General features: G+C 43.7%; 1 protein-coding gene across 5 annotated transcripts in view; it reads right to left on the reverse strand.

Moving 5' to 3' along the window:
- The window catches only part of SLC8A3 (solute carrier family 8 (sodium/calcium exchanger), member 3), a 122,794-nt gene extending 107,260 nt beyond the window's left edge, over positions 1–15,534 (reverse strand). For 4 of the 5 annotated variants that reach the window (XM_012000916.1, XM_012000915.1, XM_012000913.1 and 1 more), the window contains exon 1: positions 13,688–15,534. In XM_012000916.1, the coding sequence (XP_011856306.1) occupies positions 13,688–15,471 (1,784 nt within the window). In that variant the 5' untranslated portion in view covers positions 15,472–15,534. The remainder of the gene's footprint in view (positions 1–13,687) is intronic. The other variant, XM_012000912.1, reaches the window with a different exon arrangement.
- Between the last annotated feature and the right edge of the window lie 3,390 nt (positions 15,535–18,924).

Raw genomic sequence — 18,924 nt, forward strand, 5'->3', positions numbered from 1 at the left:
GGACCAAGAGAGCCCTCAGTTCCCCCAAAGTGGGCCTGTTCTGCCAGTGAGGACTCGTTTTGGAGGCATTCGGGAAAGTGCTGTGCAGAACTGCATCCAGTCTGGGCTAAGCAGATTAGTTCCCTCCCAGGGAAAGGTTCTGGGCAGCTGAGCAGGGCAACTCCCTGTGCAGTGGCAGGGGGCTGTCATTACAAGGCCCAGATAGGACATAATTACATGCTCCCTGGAGAGAAGGCTTAATTGAATTACAAGGTGTCTCCTGAGCATCAAAGGCAGCCCAGGCTCAGAGGTAGCTGAGCAGCACAGAAACACCCTCTGAAGAGCAGTGCCTGGGCAGGGGTCAGACTGTGGAGAGGCTCCGGGTTGCCAGTGCTCAGAGAGCTCTGTGGATCTTGCTGAAGCTGGGACAGGAGAGGAGGAAAGGCTGAAGAATGCAGAATGGTGGGTGCTCCCTTGTCCTCATGCCTGAGAGCCACATTCCAGTCCCAGGTGTCCCCGGGCTTGCTGCAACCTGGTGTGGCACACAAGCAGAAGAGGTTCCAGGAATTCACTCATTCGTTCGTTCGTTCATTCATTCATTCATTCATTCATTCATTCTGCAGGCATAAATTGTGTCCTTGTGGTGTGTGAGGCACCTTCACTGGAAATGGGGAAGAACCAGGTGCTGCTCTGGTCTAAGGACACAGCTTGCATGGGGATATACTTACTCCTAAGGCCACCTTCCACTTCTGCCTGTGTGTGCCCCACAAGCTGAAGCCAATTCATCATCCTGCTTACCAAGTCCTTCTGAATTGAGTGGAGGAGGCGGGGTGTGCAAGTCACTTCTAATGACACCAAACTGAATCCCTGACAAAAAACAAGAAGGGGGTGTTGCCTCTGTGTGGCCACAGCCCTCAGTGGTTCCCCCTTCTATAGCAGCTAGCACATGTGCTTGTCTTCCCTATCAACTGTGACCTCCCTGAGGACAGGGACTGTGCCTTTCTTCCCTGTGCTTAGCCCACAGTATGAGTTCCCCAAATGTCTGCTGATTGTACATTGAGCGATGGACACTCACCCCTCTGCCTCCGCTCTCCTGTTGTTTCTGGCCTCCTTGGTCAGGAGGGCTGGCATAGGCTCTCCTGGGGCTGTAGCTCAGCCCCTCCTGCTCTCATCTCATCATTGCCCCGTCTAGCCCTTGATCCTGGCTGCCCCCGGACATCACGGACATGGCGTCAAAGGAGGCCCCCCCGATCTGAAAACATGGTCCTGAGCCAGCCTCGCCCTGTTACCCAGGCAGCAGGCCAAAGCATCATCTGTCAGTAGTTCCTGGTGATGAAGTGACAGAAACAAGAATCCTCTGCAGACCAGCTCAGGTGAGGGTGGGTCAGAGCCAGCAGTCAAGGATGGTAAATCCAGATTGCTGAGCTGGGCATTAAGGACTGTATTTGGCCCTTGCTAAACTCCCTGGGCCCAGTTGCCCCTGTGTTAAAAGGAAAGAAGCCAACTCCTTAAGGGAGAAATGTAGAATGCATTGTTAGCTTCCTCCATATGAGGGAAAGGAAGCCTGCTACTTTCAGCTTCATAACCTTATTCTCATGCTAAAATATGTAACACAATAGAGAGAATATGCAGGTTAAAATCAGAAGATCTATGGCTAATTTTTTTTTGCATTTTTATTATTAAAGAAATGCATGCTCTCGTTAAAAATTTAAAAGAGCACAATGTATAAAATAAAAGATTAAAAGTTGTCTTTCCACCATCTGGACCATCAGTCCCACGTCCCAAAAGAAATCACTCTTAGAGGTTCTTAACAATGCATTAATACAACATGCAGCCTTTCCAGTCCACACCCAGCTGAACAATATATATGGCTCCCGAAGCCATCGCACACGTGAGAATGGCTGCCTCTCCTAACCACTTGCCATGCTGGGTGCAAAATCTTTCAAAGCAAAAGGCCAGAGAAGCGCCATGCAGTAGGAAAGTTGTAGTCTGCTTAGGACTCAGGTCTTTGCACTTTTTCTCAACTGTACATATTACTTCTTATTGCACTTTTTCAAGCATAATCTTATACTGTAATTTTATCACACCCATAGATATAATTTAAAACATTATTAATAATGGTTTTATATAATAATTTATGTTTTGTAAATACACTGAAATGATTTTTTTCCTTTTATTTGTAGTCGACACATAATAATTATACATATGTATGGATACAGAGTGATATTTTGACATATGTGTACAAAGTATAATGATCAAATCAGGGTGATTAGCATATCTATCACCTTAAATATTTATCATTTCTTTTTTCTTTTTTCTTTTTTTTGAGACGGAGTGTCACTCTGTTGCCCAGGCTGGAGCGCAGTGGTGCAATCTCGGCTCACTGCAACCCCTGCCTCCTGGGTTCAAGCGATTCTCCTGCCTCAGCCCCTTAAGTAGCTAGGACTACAGGTGTGCGCCACCATGCCCCACTAATTTTTTGTGTTTTTCGTAGAGACAGGGTTTCACCATGTTGGCCAGGCTGATCTCAAACTCCTGACCTCAGGTGATCCATCCACCTCGGCCTCCCAAAGTGCTGGGATTACAGGCACGATCAACCACGTCCAGCCGAATATTTATCATTTCTTTGTGAACATTCAGAATCCTGTCTTCTAGTTTGTTTTGAATATACACTAAATTACTGTTAACGATATTCACCCTATGATGCTACAAAACACTAGAACTTATTCCTCTTACATAACTTCACATTGTGTCCATTAGCCAACCTCTCCGTGTCCTCTTTCCCATCCTCTAATAACTACAATTCTACTCTCTACCTTTTTGAGCTCAGTATTTTTAGCTCCCACATATAAGTGAGAATATGTGGTATTAGAAGATCAAGGTTTTGATACTTATCCTTAAAACTCTGTGTTCTTAGGTAAATTGCTTAATATTTTAGACTTGGAATCAAGTGATCATAGTAATCCTAATGGTATGACAAAATCCTTATATCTTTAAAGATGGAATTCTATGTTTTCATACAAATATTAGAAGTTTTATTATGTAAGAAACATAGCAACAACAATAGTAAGCTTTCTCAGAGGCCTGAATAACAGTGGTAAGGCCCAGGTAACCAAGGCTGTTCCCATTCTTTCCAGAATGTTCTGATCTCCCTGCAGAGTTACCATCATCAAAAACAACTTTAAACAATGAGTGCCCAATATTTTCAAAGCATTTTACATCAGTTAAGTGTCATCTGACAGTCGGCCCTTGACTGTGTTCATTCTTCTCTCTACTCAACCCCCAAAATAGAAAGTCTATATTCTTCCAACAGTCCACACAGGTTAATTAAAATGTTGTTTCTCTCTGCTTTGGTTATAATTACATTAGCTCATCATAATATCACTAGCTATCTTTTGTTGTATTTTATGAGAAAAAAATAGAATCCAATTATCAGCTGATAATCTAAAACATGGGTTCTACGGGGAGGGGTAGACCATGAAAATGGCCTGTGGTGGGGAGCTGGCTTGAGAACCACCTGTCTAGAGTATAAAACTCACTAGGTTAGCAGCACTTCTGGAAGATTCTAGTCTGATAAAGAAATTATCTGCTTCATGTGTCCAACAAGAATTTCTGTCCCTGTGGGTTCATCCAGGGAATCGAAAAAGCTTTTGTGTTATATGTAAGATAAAGAAAAGAGAGACTCAAAAAGGGTTTTCTCATTAGGATTGGCCCAGTATTGAAGAAATAGTGACAATAATTTCATTCTTATGCACCTCAGTGAAATGGAGACTCCTAGTTTCTTCACTCCATGCAGTTCTTTCTATCTCAAATCCCAGGACTAGGATTGGCAGATATTTGGCCTTTTCTTCTCACATCTACAGCTGAGCCCAGATACAGCCTCACAAGTCCTTTCCAAGATGGACCCCTGGACGGCCACTACTCATTGAGTGGAACTGACACAAAAGGAGGGTCCCTATTTTCCACCCCAGTCCTATGCACTGGAACATGGACACCCAACAGAGCCATACACTGTGCCACCTGTAGATGAGGATACTCCAGCTTCTGGGGATTTCCTGGAAAGGCATCAAGTTTGCAGCTCCCAGGATAAAGAGGGGGTGCCTGCTGACTCCAGCTAAGTCCAGCAGATCAGCTGCCAGCAGGGGAGGGGTGGGGAGGGAGAGCCTCGGGAGTGTTGTGATTCTATCCCTGGCAGGCATGAGTGGCAGGGAAGCTTTCTGTCTTGCTTTATAGCACAGGCTGGTCTGGAAATCCAAACCCAGGAAGAGGCTTTGAAAGTGACTCAGTACCCAAATAGTGTACCTGAAAATGACGGAAGATTATCTTCTGATGCTAGTATCCTGGAGAGGACAGACCAGAAAAAAGTAAATGGGGAGAGATGACCCTAGCAGCCTTGAGATACGTGTTACTGAGCATCATTCACTAAGAATGTTTTCTGTTGATGTGAGCAGAAGCCAGCTGAATCTTGGCTGCAGAGTCTATAGTCAGCTTGATGCATTTGGGCTGGGGGCTTCTGAAGTGGCCATTTCTCCTATTCTCCAGCCTACTGCCCCAGTACAGGCCACTATAAAATCAGTGGTCTCTCTGGGGTGTTGCAGACCTTAGAACGTGTGCCCGTTTGGAGTTGACAGGTGCCTGTCTCACCTGGGACTCCCTTCTGAGTGACACTGTCTACCACTTATAGATAAAACTGTTTAGATAACTTATCATGGAATTCCCATGGCAACTTCAATTTCCCACTCCATCATTCATTTATGACAGACTAGATAGGGGAGGGGAAAAAGGTGCTTGACACAGGGCAACCAACTCATATGTGGTCAGTGGTCTCTGACATGACCAGGTTAAAAAAATTAGACGTCTTCTCTTGAAAATTTAAACTAGAAGAATAGAAAGAGCTTTGTGGGTAGGAACAGAAAGCATATATGCAGAGAGGAGCCATGAGCTAGGACTTCGAGGTACCACTGCAAGCTGCAAATAATAAAGAAGAAGCCCGCAGAGAGAAGCAGAGGTGCCAGGGGACAGAAAGCATGTCACCCAGGAGGGAGAGCATCAGAGAGAGAAAGCGATCCCTTGAGCGACCTCAGTCCCTGATGGTTTTCTGATACCAGTCCCAGTCTGTGCTGCATCCTTACAATTAAACCCTCTCATCTTCACGTACAGGCAGACAAACACTTCACAGTGAAGGCAAAAAGAGCACCACCATGAGTGGTTTGTTTCTTGGGAGATATCAGTCTTCCTGGTGCTGTCATGAAGCTAGTTCGTTCTGGCCAAATGACAGGCTTTCTTAAGGGATCCTTTCATGGCACTTTCTTGATCACGCAAAGAAATCATAGATCAGAGAATAGACTGAAAGCAACCCAAGTACAGATGCCAACAGAGTGAAGGACAAGACTATTCGAAGTAGGTTAAGATTTAAAGAGGAGACATGGCAAAAAGGAATTGAGAAGGGAGGCACTGAGTGCAAGGAGGAATGAAAGGAAACCCAGCACTAGCCTCTGCAGCACCTAGAGCACAGACAGCTAGAGAAAAAACAGATGCAGCAGAGAATGTTTAGAAGAGACAGCAAATGTAAGAAAACAGTGTACAAACATGAAGTAGGGTGTAAGAACAGAAATAATGTGAACATAAATGAAGATCTGCAGCCAGGGCACGGTTAGCCCTTGTGATGGTGACAGAATACATCTGCATCCCCACAACTCAGAAAGACATTTGGAGATGGAAGAGGGGTCGGTGAAGGTCATGTGGAAAACATGGAGAGAAATCTAAAAGGTTGACAAATCAAGACCAAACAACCTGGCAAAAGATGGATTGGTATGGAGAGATGGCAGTAGTAGTTATCCATAATCTACAATTTGTTTTGCAGCCATATTTGGAATATTAAGTTACTACCTGGATGTCACTTATTTTGAAAGTACCAACTAAAGAACCTACAATAGAGTGTTTTCTATACACTCTGCAAATAACTGCTTCTTCATGAACCCTACCCATCAAAAGGTAACTGAATTGGGTCCAGGCAGGGTTAGTCAAGTTGCACCTATGCATGCTAATCCTTAGCTAGGAAGAGTAAGGGTGGTTCCAAAACGACAGCTGAACTTAAATATACACACATATCTAGTTTTCAGAAAAACACATTTTTCCATGATAAGTGAGTTCCACCACATTCAACTTTAAATTCTCCTTTGCTTATCCAGGTAATTTCTTACTTGGGTCCCCAGTAAGTGGTAGGAGTGGAAATATAATTCCTGTGAATGATAACTAGCATGCCATCTGAAAATATTTGTCTAGTGCTTTCTTTCATGGTTATTTAGCAAACTCCTCAGAGCATTTGATTCTTGCAAAATGATTCTAGAATGTGCAGAATTTAAATATGGGGCCGTGCTCTATTTGTAGATCAAGGAGCTCTCTTTCTTCAACTAACAATTATATATCACTGGCTCTATGCCAGTTCTTCAAACTTTCAAACTGGGTTCTGGAAGCACAGCTTAGTTTCTCTTTTAAAAACCAACAATAAGGGGCCAGGTGCAGTGGTTCATGCCTGTAATCCCAGCACTTTTGGAGGCCAAGGTGGCTGGATCACCTGAGGTCAGGAGTTTGAGATCAGCCTGACCAACATGGCAAAACCCCGTCTCTACTAAAAACACAAAAATTAGCCAGGCGTGGTAGCATGTGCCTGTAGTCCCCACTATGCAGGAAGCTGAGGCACTAGAATCACTTGAACCCGGGAGCAGAAGTTGCAGTGAGCCCAGATCACGCCACTTCACTCCAGCCTGGGCAACAGAGCAAGACTCTGTCTCAAAACAAAACAAAACAAAAAAACCCAAAACCCAAACACAAAACACTAAGGAAACATCTTGAATAAGCGAAAGACCACAGCTCTGACCTCTTCTACCTTCCTCGTGGAGTTGACAGGGCCTAGCTAAAGGGTGGAGAAGGAATGAGTGCTTATTCAAAGGTATTTGAATGAGCCCATCCAAATACCTTTGGGAAGTTGATGAAAAGTTGGACAACCAGGGAAGAGTCCTCCTCATTTACCTGCCTTGCTTTGCTCACCTTGCTGTCATTCTTTTGAGTGGATGAGGAAACCGGCCTTAAGACCCAGAAGAGTCCAGAGAAAGTAAGCTATGCCCATGGCAGGATCCCCACCTGCATCCCCTTATTATTGTTGCCCGAAGCCCCAATTAGCACCTTCCCAAGCAGTGCCCAGCAGAGCCTGCTTTGAGGATGAGATCCATTCATTTTTGAAGTGGCCATTCACGTGATCATCTCCAACCACAGTGTGTCTTTTTTAACCCACACTGACATTCTCCCCAATGGGATCTCCAACTCTGCACCTCTGAGTTTTCTCATACTATCAGCCCTTTGCATCCATGGGCTCCACCAACCACAGGTTCCACCAACCAACTGTGGGTGCCACAGGTAGAAAATGTTTGAAAAAATGAAATATAAAAAAGGGTAATAAAACAATAAAAAACAATACAAATTAAAAAAGCAATACATTAAAACAACTATTTCTATAAAATTTACATTGAATTAGATATTATGAGTAATCTAGAGATGATTTAAAGTATATGGGGGGCCGGACGTGGTAACTCACGCCTGTAATCCCAGCTTTTTGGGAGGCTGAGGTGGGTGGATCACTTGAGGTCAGGTGTTTGAGACCAGCCTGGCCAACATGGTAAAACCCTGTCTCTACTAAAAATACAAAAAGTAGCCAGGCGTGGTGGCACACGCCTGTAGTCCCAGCTACTTGGGAGGCTGAGGCAGGAGAACTGCTTGAACCCAGGAGGCAGAGGTTGTAATGGGCGAGGGACAGCCTGGGCGACAGAATGAAATTCCGTCTCAAAATAAATAAATAAATAAATAAATAAAGTATATGGGAGAGAATATGCCTAGGTCATATGCCAAATACTATGCCATTTTATACCAGGTACTTGAGTATCTGAGGATTTTGGTATCCTCAGAGTAGTTCTGGAATCAATCTCTTGTGGAAATTGAGGAATTATTATTCTGGAGAGAAAACCAACATGAGCAGACCAGGGCAGGGGCACTGGATACGCTGCTGCACATGGCGTGGGACTGACTTCGGTAGAAGGAGAATTGCTGATCCAGTGTTGCCAGGGGATACCACATGCCTAGTCCCTAAAACAAACTAACCAGGAGGGCTCTGGACTTCCTGGAGAGTTTTGCAGACATGACAGGGTCTCCACAGAACTTGGGGTGCTCTCTGGATCCTGGAGTTGGAATATGTCATGCTTTGACACATTCTTTGACAGTCTCAGTAATTAAGAAGAAAAGAGACCAAAAAAAAAAAAAAAAAGACATTTCTTCAGGACCTGGGGCCCTTTGGGACACAATAACCAAAGCTTCTGCTAAAAAGTCTACATAGCCTTCAATTATTCTTTTGGGCCTGGAAAGTGGGCAATTGCGGTTGAACAATCCTACTGGAAGTGCCTCACTGTACTGCTAAGTATCCCCATTCAACAACTGGCTCAGAAATGGAGTCCCTTCTTCAGGACAAATCTGTGCCAAGTACATAGCTCCACTCTGAGGGTTTCAGGAAGCCACAGTTCTAGTGACTGACTATCTACCTAAAGAGAAGGAGGGCTTGTGCTACTGGCACTGAAGGCATAAGGAAAGAGAAAGAGAAGAATGCTGGCTAAGGGAGAGATATCACCACCTCTACTTGACTCTCATCCTCCATGAGCTTGCAGCCTGTGACTCTCTCAAGTACAGAAAGGGTATTCTAGAGGCAAATCATCTCCCTCTGTGGGCAGAAAGAGACTATCTTAAAACCTTGCTGAGCCAAAGAAAAAGGAAACAAAAAATCGACTGTGTTTTAGTTAAATTGGAGAATATGCAAATTGTATCTGGAACACTCCAGATTTTTTTAGATTTTTACAGAAAGATTTCTTGGGGTTAAGACATTACAGAGAAAGCATCCCTGGAAGGGAATGGTCTGCATTATTTTGAAAATTTTTTATTAGTTCATGGAACAAGGCCTAGCCTGAAGTTCACCAGCACTGCCTAAAAGATGTTCCAACTATGCCTGTCACCTTTTCTCAATTCAGGTAGAGAAAGACATTTTAAAAAATTTGCGTGGGCTCAATATTTTCCTTCCTGAACAGTTCAAGGTGAAGCAAGAGATTAAAAATAGTCCATAATATATTATTATTCTTAGTTAAGACATTAGTCACATAATACTCCCGGACTCACACTTCCAGAGCATCTTTTACCTAAGAATTGCCATATTATTTTAGAAGTTAGCATTTTATTTATGGATAAAAATAAAATGGAGAAGGCTAAGATGGGACAGGGTGGAGAGAACATTCAATTCGCAGCTTCTAAAGTCCTTTCCAACCCTCTCTTTCCTTGTCCTTTCCAACTCTAACTTCCTATCATAGCTAGCCATGTGATCTTGGATAAGTTACTTTCCCTTTCTGAATTTCATCTTCATAATTTAAAAAATGGGAGGTCAGATACCTTCAAGCTTTAACATTCCGATTTGGTTGGAGAATGTGCAGCATAGCCAATATTCTCTTTTTCTCTGAAGGAGGCCTGTGCTATTTAATTATAATAGATCTTGGCATTTACATATTTGACATCTGTGGCTTTGACTATTCCCAGAGACCTCAAAGGTCCAAAAGCTGCAATAATCTGTTATTTTGCAAAGGCGTGTTGAGAGCCTGGGATATAGGAGCCATTCACTTGCTTAATGAGTGAAATTAGTGTGCAGGCAGAACCCATACCTCTGTGAGGTTTTGTCATTGTATGCTACAGTCTTAAAGGCCATAATCCTCAAGATGTGACTATAGTGATGATTGCAAAGGTGAGGATTCTTCTGGATCATGAAGACGTCAATAATGTCCCTCTCAAATGTTAAGGGTTTATTGTAATATGGACGTAAATTAATCACGTACCTATCCCCACTTCACCTCTGTCACTACTACGTCCTTAGTGAAGGTTAATTTAGAAACTTCAGTGGTACCACACACATTGCAGGGAGCTCTCACTGCTCCTTTATTCAATCCATCTCAGCCATACCACTTCTCCCGTGTTCCTTGATTTGCCTGTACTCTTTTATCCTCTCCACTTGACAGTAAGGTCCTTGAGAGCTGAAATGTCAGTTTGTCTTATTCACTTATTTAACCCCAGTGCCTAGTAAGGTACCTAGTACATAGCAAATATTTAACAAATGTCTGTTGAATGACTGAGCACTGTCTATGAGAAGGCACTGTACATTTTTTTCATATTTATATTTAGTATTCCCTTGAAGAATAGAGGACATTATTTCTGTTGTCCAACAAAAACCTGGTACTCAGAAAAGTGATGTGACTTGTTAAAAGTTACTGGTAGGTGATGGATTCACATCTGCTTTCATATTCCAAAACTCGTGCTTTTCTATTCTTCCATGCTGCTAAAAGCACCTTTGAAGAAGTAAAGCATACAACCAGACATGTGAATTCGTGGATCCTATATTATTGATAGAGCACAGGCCTGGCCTCAACTTGATTATATTTAGGGGAGTATAGTGAAGGCAGATTTTCAATACTACCAGGCTTGATAGGCAAATAAAGTTACACAAAGGGGGAGAGACTGGAAAGCAGATGTTCCAAGTATCACACAATTTTGTCCAGTACCCTGAAGGTGTCCATTTCGGTTCCCAGACTGGTATGGCAATTAGCACAGCCTCTGGGTTCTTGCTAAGTTGGGATTGAAAGTTGGAATTAAAGAGCAAACAATCATTATTCAATTAAGCAAGTTGTTTGAAAAACCACCTCTTTGCTGGGTCTCCTGATTTGGTCAAGAGCTTTAGAATCTTTCACCTCCAAGTTGGGGTGAAAGGGCCAGCAGCATCCAGAGCTTGTTAGAAATGCGGCATCTCAATCCCTCCCCTAGACCTGGATCCTAATCTGCCCTTCAGTGAGATCCCTGGATGATTGAGCAACACATTGAAATTTAAGAAGCATGACTGCAGAAGATATTCTAAGGTCCTTTCTAGCTCTGATATTTTATGAGTTTAGGTAAGTACTCTTCATAGTAACTCCAAACTGGCATGCTCATTACTTAGGGTCATACAAAGAGCCAAGTAACCTAAACAACTCAACAGTGTCTTCTGAAGAGTATTGTTAATTTATCAATATTACTATGAAGAGTCTTGTTTCCTGAGCATATACCATGTACCAGGTACACTGCATACAATGCCTTGAATCATCTTAATGGCCCTGCAAGAGAAAGATTATTGTCCCCATTTTGCCAAAGAGGAAATAATTTCATCGGTTAATAAAATTTCCCCAAACTACATTGTTAAATCAGTAGTGGAGACAGAATCCTAACCCAGAGTACTTAGAGCCCACGATTTTTCTGCTCCTTAATACTACCTCTAGTTGTAAAATTGCAATTTAAAGTATCAAGAATGGGGTGCCATGTGAGAACAGATGAGCAGGTTTTGGACTCATTATTCTGCAATGAATGAAGTCTAAAAAATAAATGAAAAGGGATGGATGCGAACATAGATTTGTTCACCAAACCCTAGAATATCTAGACCAGAATCTCAAACTTTTGGAGGTTGACATACCTTTAGAGCAAGTATCACCCAGAAGTGATAATTTGCAAGGCTCATTTACACCAAGATATTATACAAACTGAAAACGCAAATGAGTTTGAGGAAGGTTTAGTCATATTCAGAGATCCTAGGTGCATAATTGATTATTAATCGATTGAAGAAATTAATAGAATGAATTAAGCCTCTGATCTCTGAAAAACGACCTATCTGTGTCATGGGTAGAAAGAGTTCTGAATCAGAAGAACCACAAGTCTGTCAAATTATGGCAAATTTTGTGGTCTTAATGTCATTTAATGCCTTACCATATCTTCTTCCACACTGACATCGCCATAATTGTGTGAAATTCTATGGAGTTTGTTTTCCCAGTGAAGCCCTGTCCTTCACTTGTATGTATAAACACTCTCCCCAGAGTACATATAAATGGATAGTATTCTCCGGAAGGCACAGGTTTCTACTTACATTAACAAATGATTATCCTTCCCAGCAAAATGACTAAACAGAGCTCTAATAAATCAATTTGTCAATGGCCATTTCCCTTCAAGAGACAATATCCTCTGATACATTCTTGGCGAGTGCAAATATGACCTACGCTGAGTGCTTATGTCTATGGTTCAGAAAATCTTAGAGCTGGAAGGAACTGCAAAAAGGACTGACCTTGCCTCCAGGCAAGGAAAGTATTGTTATTCCCAGTTTGCATATGAGAAAGTTTAGTTCCAGACCCACTAAATGACCTGCCCCAAGTCACATTATTAGGAAGGGACTGAGTAAGAACAGGGTCAGGGTCCCCTGGGTCACTCAGCTCTGTCGTCAGCAGTGCCCAGCTCTTTTTGAGCTCTGTTTCATAGCTGGACCTGGGCAGAAGCACTCCTAGGACACTTCTCCCTAGCTTCTATGGCTTCCCACTTTTCCATGAGTTCCTTCCTCCTCCTCTTCCGGAGGTTATATGGCTTCATTTCCCACTGAAGGTATAATGAGCAGGTTCTTGAAACATTGGACACCCCCCACCACAACTTCCTATATGCTCCTTTTACTCTTCACACCATCTCCTACTTGTGGATATGTGCAGTCATTCAGAGGCAGTTCTGTTTCTCATCTCCACCCTTCTAGGCCACCCTGGAAAGTCTACTTTCTCATAAGCTACAAATCCTGAGAAAAGTCATTCTGCTTTCCCTTTTAAAGCTATCCAACTGAAAAAAGGACAGAATATCCAATTTTCAAGAGGGTTCAATGGGCAGAGGCCTTAGGGTAATAGAGGTGACAGAAGTGTAACACCCAGTTTCTGAAGGGCAGAACAGGGCAGTAACCCAAGAAGAGGTATTTCAGGAGAGTCCTAGACTGTGAAAAGAGATGACCACACAGAAGATATATTTTCTCCCACAATTCCTAGGATGTTTCTCCTTCACTGCTTCACCAGATTTTGGAGCTTAGACCTGTGACTAAAGACAAGTGGCCACTGCCCTGGGAGCTCTGCTTCTCCAAGATACTTTCCAGTATCCAAGCCATACTGACTCAATTCAACAAACCTGGGCAAGCCTCACACCATAAAATAGTCTATGGGCATTTTAAAAGATTGCCAAATTTCTATCAATTTTGCAATTTCAAAATTAAAGATGTGCCTGGAATCTGGTTATACAGTGAGACTGGCAATATAGTACCAATGAACAAAGCCAATGCCAGTTGTTTTCTTGAGAATGTTCTGATTGGGCTATTGCTGCCCAGAATGGAAAGGATTGGTTTCAAAGCTCATAGACACCCTTCATATGAGGAAGGGAGGAAGAAGAGGCCCAAGCAGTTCTCTAGTCCTTCTTAGTCACAAGAATTCTCCAAAATCTGATATCATGAAACTTCTGTCATCCCACAGCTCCACCAGCCATCATTTTGTGTTTCAGAGAACAAAATGTTCTGTGTCCTTAGCTCTTGTCACAGGATTCCTTGCCCAGAAACAATTTAAAGTGAGAAAACTGAAGAAGAGTTTGGAAGCAGAACCTGTCCAGTGGTGTCTGCTGATCCTGCATACCTGTGATGGAACTAAAGTTTGACATTAACACAAACACAAGGAAACGTTGTAAAGTGCAGTACAGAAGGACAGAAAGAGATGGCAAAAGATGAGGTCGGGGAGGGGCAGAATACAGGAAGGTTACTTACACAGTTTCATCATTCTTGAATTCCAACTCCCCATATGTGTCTTCAAAGTCCTCACCGCCACCCTTGGCTGTCCCTTCTACTGTCCTAAAGGGGATGATGACTGTACCCCGGGCACCTGATGTCCGCAGAACCTTGACTTCCATAACACCAATACTCTCACTGACATGAATAGTATCGCATTCAAAAGTGAAGATGCCTGCATGGTCATCATCCAAGATGGTAACTGTGGCCACACAAGGGGAGGCTAGGACAGCCCGAGGCAAGGGAAGACTGTTGAATATTGCTGGAGGCATCCCCTCCTCTGGCTGCTCCTCCTCTATGCGGACATTGCTCAACCTTACAAAGAAGTGTTCATCCTCCTCAAAAATGTCATCATCAATAATGCCTACAGAGAACTCCTTCTGGGTCTCTCCTGGCTTCAGAACCACCGTGCCCTCTGTGAACTCATAGTCAGCCCCTGCATTGGCAGAACCATCCTCTGTTTTGTAGTCCACATACATGGTCTTTGATATGTCTCCCCCTTTCCTCACGACTGTCAGGAGTACAGCCCCACAGTTCTCCAGGCACTGGTAAGAACACGGGTCAAAGAAGACCTTGGAAATAAAGTCCTCAGGCTCATCGGTATGCACCTCGCTCATGCTGGAGGCCTTCTTGGCTTGTTCTGCTGCATGTTTCTTCAGGATATTGCCTGCACCAGTCATCATACGGGTGGCTTGGATCCGGTAGAAGGCGCGGCTCTTCTGTTGATGGGAAAGAGCATAGTAATTGGCCATCTCCACCAGCTGATCTAAGTCCTTCTCTGGGTGTTTTTGCTTCAGATCCTTGAGAATCCGGATCATCTCTCTGCGGGACTCATCCACTTCCTTCCCTTCCAGGGGCACCAGGTTCCCATCTAGAAAATGGGAATTCATCATTTTCCCATCCATCTCAATGCCCTTAGGGTGGTCACCCTCTGTCTCTATGATAATTCCTCGGTGTTTATCTGTGCGGTACTTTTTGTGCATGTATTTGTAGAAGAGCAGTCGTTTATCTGCCACCCAGGCCAGAAGGACACACACTGGAAAGAAGAAGAGAGTGAGGAGGCCCTCCCAAACCTGGACCACACCAGGGGAGAAGACTGCCAGAATCATATAGAGCCAGATGTAGGCAAAGATACTCCAAGCAGCAGTGATGAAGAAGACTCGTAGGTGCTTGATCTTGCGAGTCTCTCCGTCTGGGATCACGTAGACACAGATGCCAATGATGATGAACATGTTGAAGGCTGCACTCCCTACAATGGTAGAAGGTCCCAGATCACCAGCAATGAACCCATGACCACACACCTCAATTAAAGAGAGGAGTATCTCAGGAGCAGAGGAACCCAGGGCCATAAGGGTCAGGTTGGAGACAGTTTCATTCCAGACCCGAATAGTGGTTGTGCTGGTTTCTCCATTGGGTTTTTTAATTGTCACCTCTCTCTCTTGAGAGGTGATGACTTCAATAGATGCCATGAAGCGGTCAGCAATGATGGACACCCCCAGGAACATGTATATCAGGGCCACAAAATAGACAATGACCCTGGCAATCTTGTCCCCAAGGGAAGGGTTCTCCGGGTACCAGATTGGCAGGATGACACCCTCCTTGCAGTCCGATGACCCTGAACAGGACTCATTGTTCTGCCCTGTGCTTGGCACATCCCCTGAGCCACCAGCCTCTGCTCGAAGACCATTCAAGAAGAGTACAAAGGTAACCAGGCCAAAATGGAGGAAGGCAGAGGTGAGAGGCTGCAACCTTAACCACGCCATACACGAGACTTAGCCACTGGCTTCTATTGCAGCACCAATCGTCCTCCTGATAGGCCAGAGACCTAGAAAAGATCAGAGAGGCAGGAAAAGGCATGAGGAAAAAAGGGACAGCAAACGGCAGTTTCCCACCAATACAACTGATGCTTCACCTCCAGTGACATATTGCACTAACATATGGGGCAGTCTCTCACTTGGAAAAATAGATGTCAATGGGAGGCACAAATAACTGCTCTGTCCTCCAAACCATCTGGTGGAGACTCCATTGAAAAATGGCTTGAAATAGCTGGGAATATTGGGGATGGAAATGCAGCAATATCCTTCAAGTCCTGTCTCCCAAACCTCTATTACCTGTGAGAGTTATCAAGAAGCAAATTAAAATAGGCAATGTATAACCTGAATCTTCATCCCCATCTATACTGTTTCTGAGGTGTTCGGACTTCCTTACCCTGTTGTCATTATACTCAAGAATCTTGGATAACATAGGTTTGCAAGAGTATATTGAATTGAATTTTCATGGACTAGTCCCCGAAAAATTGAAAACCTTGCTCTGCATATAACTGAACTCCCTTGGAAAGAAACTTCCTCCCCGAATGCAAGACTTCTGGAGGCAAGCTATAATTCTGAGATAGCTTGGGAAATCTAAAGAGTTGATTCATAGTGAATGCCACCCACCCATAGCCAAACAGAGGCCCTGTAAGGTGTGCCCAAGACCAAGTTCACAGCAGCTCTGAGCCCTCCAGTAAAACCTGCTTATGAGCAGTTTAAGCAGGCAGTAACAGGAAGATGATCATTCAAATTTCACTCAAATTTCAAACCCAAACATGAAAAGGAACAAGTGGTAAAAATCATTATTAATAAAACATGCAAATGTCTCTCAGATAAGTTTTGTTAAACTGGAGACAAGATTTTGGGGGTGATATGTAGCCTCATCTACTGGCCTCAAACCACTAAAAGGTGAGTTTGAGCTCAGAAGAATGGGAAGAAATGCAGTTGAAACTATTACATACTCATCTTACCACTCACTGCCTCATTTGGGTGGAATGAGAATGAAAATAACCATGCAATAGCTAAAAAAGGCGGGGGGATCTTTCTTCCTCTGCTACAACTGTGTAGGGTACCCTTGGTAATAAAGGAAAGCCGATTTGGATTTGTACAGCACCTTAAAGATTCAAAGTCTTCATCCCCCATATATGCTCCTTTTTCTCCTGTTTCCCAGCTCAGAAAATAGCATTTTCAGCTACCCAGTTACTCATGCTAGAAAGCAGGTGTTAGTCTGCAAGGCTTCATCTCTCTTCTCTCCCTTATCTAATCACTAAATCCTCTCAACTCTTCCACCATTTCTACCACCATCATCCCAGCCCAGGCCACCATCACTCCTTACCTCATGAATCTACTTCAGTAGCCTCCTAATGGAGCTCACCACTCCAACACTTGCTAGTTCTCGATTCCACTTTCCTCATATAGCCACTGTAATCTTTTTTTAAAAACAAACAAACAAACAAACAAACAGACTTAAGCAAATCACTCCCCTATTTGAAGCGCTTTAGTAGTCTTTTCTCGCTCTTGATATAAAGATCAGGTTCTTACGCATGACCTTCAAAGCCTTACATGAACTCATTCCTTCCCACTCATCCCCCTTCATCCCATCACTCTCTTCCTTAGTACATTTCAACAACAATGGCCTTCATTTCACTCCTGGATTATACCAAGTGACTGTCCACCCCAGGACCTTTGTACATGCCATTATTCTCATTCATCTTTGAAATGAGGGTTTCTTCTTTGCACTCCCCACCCTTAATGATGCTTTAGATCTCATCCATTAAACAGTGAATGACATAAGAGCAAAGACTGTGTCTCTTCCGTTTATCATGGTATCCTGAGTGGTTAGTAGGTTCTCAGTAACTGTATGTTTTCGGAATGAATAAATGTAGTCACCAAGGAAGCTTCCTCAGATATCAGCCTTCTTTATTTTTTATCTGAATTATAGCCATTTGCTTTGCAAATACATATACATTTCATAGACAAATCCTGACTGGATTTTAGAGGCTATGTGGGACCTCTTTAAATTCCCAAAGCCTGTTCTCAAAGAGAAATTCTCTTCGGGACACAAAACATCAGGGTGCATATTGTCCCCATGAAGACCTCCTTCCCAAAGGGCTGAGGGTGAACTTGGTTTAATCCCTAGAGTGGCAGCCAAGTGCTGAAGCCCACATTCCCCATTAGTCTAGATGCTGGGGGCATCTCAACAGGTGCTGGGGGCCTCTGCCTCTTTGACCTCACTCAGAGGAGAAGAGGTTATGAGGATGACTGTGGAGGAATAGAGTGGTTGAAGGTGTTCAGCATCCATCTTCAAAGCTTAAGAAGGCTCATGTCATCAATGATATGCACAGAGGCTTTCATTCAGAGGTTTGACACTCACCCACCCCAGAGAAATGTGGAGAGAAAAGGATCTTGGCTCCCTACTTTGACCTCTGAAAACCCTGACACTTTGTGGATTCCAATGAGCCCCATGCAGCGACGACAGATGGTAGGCACAGCTGAGCAGCTCTTTCATCAAGTGCCAACCTAATGACAGGGGGTGGCTGCTGTGAGAGCCAACCAATCCCAAGAGGGTGAGTATCTATAGGGGAGGGAAGAGAGCTGGTCTTCCAGAGTAAAAGGACATGGAACATTGGGATGGTGGAATCATCCTGTTGAACAGGGGACTTGGAGTCCTATTTATCTTATGGACCAGGAGAATTAAGGAGGATGACAGTCTTTGTTCTCCTTTGGCCCTGTAGACACTCTGTGGCAACAGGTTTTTCTGGGGAAAGTGCTATCATATGATCAGAATCGGAGGCCAGTTTAAAAAGACTATTCCATGAGAAAATAAATGAACTGAAGGAAAAGATTAAGGAAAACAAGGCAAGGCTAGGCGCCGTGGCTCACACCTGTAATCCCAGCACTTTGGGAGGTTGAGGCATAGGATCACTTGAGGTCAGGAGTTCCAGGTCAGCCTGACCAACATGGTGAAACCCCGTCTCTTCTAAAAATACAAAATTAGCTGGGCGTGGTGGTGCACGCCTGTAATCCCAGCTACTTAGGAGGCTGAGGCAAGAGAATGGCTTGAACTCGGGAGGCGGAGGTTGCAGTGAGCCAAGATCGCACCATTGCACTCCAGCTTGGGTAACAACAGTGAAACTCCATCTCAAAAACAAAAAAGAAAAAGAAAAGAAGGCAAGGAGGTGAGATGGCTAGTAAATGCATGCAACAAGTTTTTGAAATTGAAGGTGGAAAATGCCCTGTGAATGCCCAGTTCCTCTCTGCAGCCCTGCTAGGAAATGGTTTCTGGCTGAGATGTTAGAGAAAGCAGGAAAATCTCTAATGACCAAGCCAGTGGTCATTTTTTATGCAATTGCCCCTGGCCCAGACACCAACTGAGATAGATTCCAACATCCTGGGGGTCCAGCTCAA

This window comes from Mandrillus leucophaeus, unplaced genomic scaffold, assembly GCF_000951045.1.
Source record: "Mandrillus leucophaeus isolate KB7577 unplaced genomic scaffold, Mleu.le_1.0 Scaffold641, whole genome shotgun sequence".
Lineage (NCBI taxonomy): Eukaryota > Metazoa > Chordata > Mammalia > Primates > Cercopithecidae > Mandrillus > Mandrillus leucophaeus.